At 33.5% G+C, this 4,618-nt stretch overlaps 1 protein-coding gene across 1 annotated transcript; it reads right to left on the bottom strand.

Annotated features, from left to right (window-relative positions):
- Nucleotides 1-2,457: 2,457 nt before the first annotated feature.
- Nucleotides 2,458-3,091, bottom strand: LOC110036288 (uncharacterized protein At1g15400-like). Its single transcript, XM_020740696.1, has one exon. It carries the CDS (start codon nucleotides 2,996-2,998, stop codon nucleotides 2,645-2,647), a length of 354 nt encoding a protein of 117 aa, XP_020596355.1. The 5' UTR covers nucleotides 2,999-3,091; the 3' UTR covers nucleotides 2,458-2,644.
- Between the last annotated feature and the right edge of the window lie 1,527 nt (nucleotides 3,092-4,618).

Raw genomic sequence — 4,618 nt, 5'->3', positions numbered from 1 at the left:
CGGTTTGAAACTTCACCCTCATTGCTCCAAAAGCTAGCCTATAGGCTGCCCTATCAAATGTCTTTGATCCCACTGCCTGCCGATATGTTGTTCGCCAAGCTCAAATAATGTAAAAGCAAGGAAGAAGTGGGAAGCAAATAAGAAGTCGAGTCCATTCAAGCCTTATTTAATAAAATGCATAGCACAGAAGCCTAGAAAGTTCAACCATTCAATTATTAAATTATCATTAATAAAATTTACATTTTACATTTTACATTAAGTTATCTTATTCTTATCACAGCATGAGTTCCAAAAAGAAAGTGAATCAGAGGACTGAGTATCTATATGGAAAAGTATCAACACGAATCTTTAGAGGATTTAATGACACAGATAAGATAAGATGTGTCACAGGAGGGCCCACGTTTAAGGGATTTAAGGGTCGATGTGTTCGATTAAAATCATTAAGATTAATGATCGGCTGCCAAGTACAAGGGAATCTAAGCATCCCCATGATGAAACCAACGAAAGGGGAAAGCCAATATCTCAGGTTTTACAATTCCATTGGAGGTATTCAACAACCGCCGTGAACATGATCAGTGTTAATAAGACAAATCTCAGGCATCCCCAAAGATCTCTTCATCTAAGGGTGTTTATCTATCAGATTACTATGACACATCCTCTGCCCAATAGCCCAGCTTCGTCAAGCTAATAGAAACTTCATGTTAGAGATTGAGTGTCAACGACTAGACTTGATCTACTGATCTGCTTCACTGAGATGACCACCTAAACCCTACCGACCTTTTGCCAGTAAAAACCCAGCCAACCAACAATATCAAAACAAGCTTGTTGGTAGTTTTACCAGACCAAGTCGATTGATGTGTCTCTAACATAGCCAACTAACAGTGCCTTTTGAATGGTTCGCCAATCCATCCAGCCGAGCCTTAGAGCCACCAAGTTTTCGGCCCACGTGTTAAATACTTGTAATAAACTATACAACCCCCATTAAAGCAGGTGCACATATGTAAATTCACACATGATACCCTTTATCTAAAATACTCTCTCTCTCTCTCTCTCTCTCTCTCTCTCTCTCTCTCTCCTCCGTCCTACGCTCAATTTCTTAAGCGTAATTCACAAAAAAATCAAGAATCAACAAATTACATATCTAAAACCTAAATTTTAATGTTTGCATGCATAACGCTCAAATTCTTAACATCACATAAGAAAATGCCACTATTTGTAGCATATAAAGCAAATACCTTATTACGAAATTTAATTATTGATGTCAATTCATCAACAACTACTACAAAATGATACAAATAAATAATCTTATCAAATACATTTAAGAAATACTGCCTTCGAGTTGTTTTTAAATATAAAAAAATGTCTTTTTTATCAAATGGTGATAAAACAATAATTAAATTTCGTAATAAGGTATTTGCAAAGTTGAGTAAAATTATTTTATTTTATTTTTTGAAAACTTGAGTAAAATTAATTAATCACAGTATTTTTAAACAATAAAACCACTAAATAAAGAAGAAAAAAGGGGGCATTCACATACATGCCACAAAATTATATGTATTTAAAAATTTAACACCTAAACATTCATATTTACATATACACCTCCATTTTTTAATATCACATAAAAAATATCACAATTATTATCTATTAAAACGTTGAAATACACATTTTTCTGATAAATTTGTTAAACTATAGTATCATAAGTGTAACCATCATTTTTTTTAATTCAGAAAATTGAGTCTAAAGAGCAATATATATGATTCAAACCCGCGACCTCGCAATGAGAAACTAAACACTCAACCATTATATCATGAGTAAGCATGCTAAACATCAGATTTGGAGTGTTAGATAAGTATATGCACAAATATCACCCCACCCCAACCAAAAAAAGAAAAAAAGCAATTATAAAGGTAGAATTAATAGTAAGAAATTCATGTATAGTCAATTAAGAAATCATTTCAATTTCATTTCGTTTCATTTTCTTTCATTCTGAATATAGCACAAGGGGAAACCAGGGATTATATATTTATAATTCTATGGTATAAAGAGCTTCCATTTGTTTCTTGATTACTCCTTAGATCATTTAAAAGGTGAGTAGAGTTGGCCTTATTAGGAGGGAGGTGATGGAGCAACTTGAACAACCTCTCAGCCTTTGTCTGGGGCGTTTTAGTTTATTTATTATTTTCTTAATTTTATAATAATTTTTCAGGAAATTTATTTTTTAGATACTAATATATATATATATATATATCTGTGTGTATGTCAGAAAATTTTGAGCTGTTGGTGGGGAGGTCATTATAAGAAAAAATTAAATTTATTTTAAAAAACAAAATATAATTAAATTTATATCATACTGATTATTAACTAAAGATATCAACTTTATGAATTTTTTTAATTAAAAAAAGGCAAAAAAAAAAAAAAGCGTGAATCCCTAGAAAAAAAAATGACAGAGTAAACAGCAAAAGAAAAGTAAAAAAAAACAGTCATTCGATTATATGCCGCAGATTTCCATCACACATCTAATCGAAAAACTCAGAAATTGACAAAAAGCAAAGCAAGAGTCAACCGGCAGCACAAAAGGCCGGCATAAAAAAAAGGTAAAAGATAAAGCATAATCTCGATATCTCCGGCGATCGCCGGTTCGAGATCAGCGCCGGCGAGGCTTTCGCTTTTGATTTGACCCGCTTTTGCCGAAATCTCCACAAAAGGCGCCGCAACATGATACTTTGGGGGAAGGAGGGTCTACGGCCGGCGTGACCTGATCGGCCCTATAAGCTTTGGCACCACCACCCGTCCCGCCGCCGGTCGAACGGCTTCTCCTCATCATGCCGATAGCTCCGACGCTTTGTGTCGGCCTGAGGGATATGGGATCGGCGTCAAAGTCATCCTTTGGCTTTGACGTGTTGGAGTTCATCTCACCGGGGAGGTGTCTGTCCTCCCAGACAAGACCAGATGAGCCAGACCTCCTGAAGGTTTCGGAAGACCTCTGCAAACCAGCCATCCTGATTTCTCTAATAAACGATGAAGATGCGTAATAGATATGAGAAGGAAATATGAGAAGGTTTTTGGGGTGAGTTTTACTCCTTTTATTTGAGGAGATGTGGTGGGGGATTGAAGAAGCATACAAATTAGTACTTGTTTAAAAGGTTCTCAAAGGGTGATTATCAATTATAGATTAGAGAAGGGATGGGTTGGGGCATGCATGAGGTGGAAAGTTCATTTGATTAGGATGTTGAAATTGTGCTATGTTTTTTTTTTCTTTTTTTTTTTTGGTTGGGTTGGGTTTATATTTGATTTTTTTTTATTATATGAATATTTAGTTTATTTTTAGATTATTAATCAAGGCCTTAAATTTAATTGAAAACAAACTGGTTCGTGTGAAGTTAATGATGTAGTCGATATGAATAAATAATGAAGTAATGAACTTTGATAATCGAGAAATCTCATGATTTTTTTTATTTTATAAATAAAGAGTATTTATTTTATTTCTTATGAGTAGAAGATGTGTGAATTGAAATGTTCATTATTTTTATTATATTTTATTTTATTTTCTATGTCGAGTAATATTTGATAGGTACTTATCAAATATGGTTTTGAATTTACTACCTAAATCAATTTATTAGATATTTTTTAGGTTCATTACTGCCTATTGCATTTGTGACAGACAAATATTACTTGGTCCATGTTAGATATCCCTTATAAAGGAAGTATCTGAAGTCATTTTCAGATACTAAATATCACATTCTTGACATTGAATGATTCCACAATGTTGCTCGGGAAAGGAAAGAAATGTTTATTAAGAGACATTCCTCTTTATGAGGTGTAATTAAAAGAACATTTTGAGTGTGGAATAGAAAATGGGTCAAACTGCGTGATATGCCGACATATTCATTTTCAAAGAATGTGTAGATTATAGTGGTCATATTGGCACTCCATAACTATATTTGAATACATCATTCGCAAACTGACGTAGACTTCGACATGGCTGATGATGATCATTTACACGTCCCGCCTGAAGCATTCAGATATTTCATAAGATAATATGTATCATAGGCAAATGGACAATCACAAGAAGGTTGCGCACATGATGACGAAGGTGCTGAGAAAATTGTTGATTTAAGAGAACGGATTACAGATGTCATTGTTTAATGGTGAATGGACTGATTCTTGTTTATTTTATACAGTTTATGATTACATCCATTACTTGTATATATGACATTCATTGTTTAAATTTTTTACGTTGTTTGTAAGTTTTTTTTTTTGTCATTTGTTTTCTTTTCCTTTCGGTGGCTTTGAGAGGTTAATTATGAGACATTTGACTTTATGGGTTCTTCGAGATAGTCTGCTAGTTATTATTCGTTGGTGTCACATGTGAAATTCTAATGAAGGCAATTTTGTTCCTCTTCTTCTTTTTGATGTTGCAATTTGAGATTCTTCTGGATTACCTTTTTTGATGATATGCATATGTGACACACAAGAACTTGGTATTATTTGAGTTAAAGACAACCAATAACCCTTATTTTACAAGGTTAGTTGTCTTCTTATAATGACAGATTCATTGATTGGCATATTGAGTTCTCTCAGACCTCACAGCTACATAAAACTGAATTAATTACTTCTT

Source organism: Phalaenopsis equestris, unplaced genomic scaffold, assembly GCF_001263595.1.
Source record: "Phalaenopsis equestris unplaced genomic scaffold, ASM126359v1 Scaffold204632, whole genome shotgun sequence".
In the NCBI taxonomy this organism is placed as follows: Eukaryota; Viridiplantae; Streptophyta; class Magnoliopsida; order Asparagales; family Orchidaceae; genus Phalaenopsis; species Phalaenopsis equestris.
Note: the sequence above shows the minus strand (reverse complement) of the source record. Positions and strands in the feature narration are given on the sequence as shown.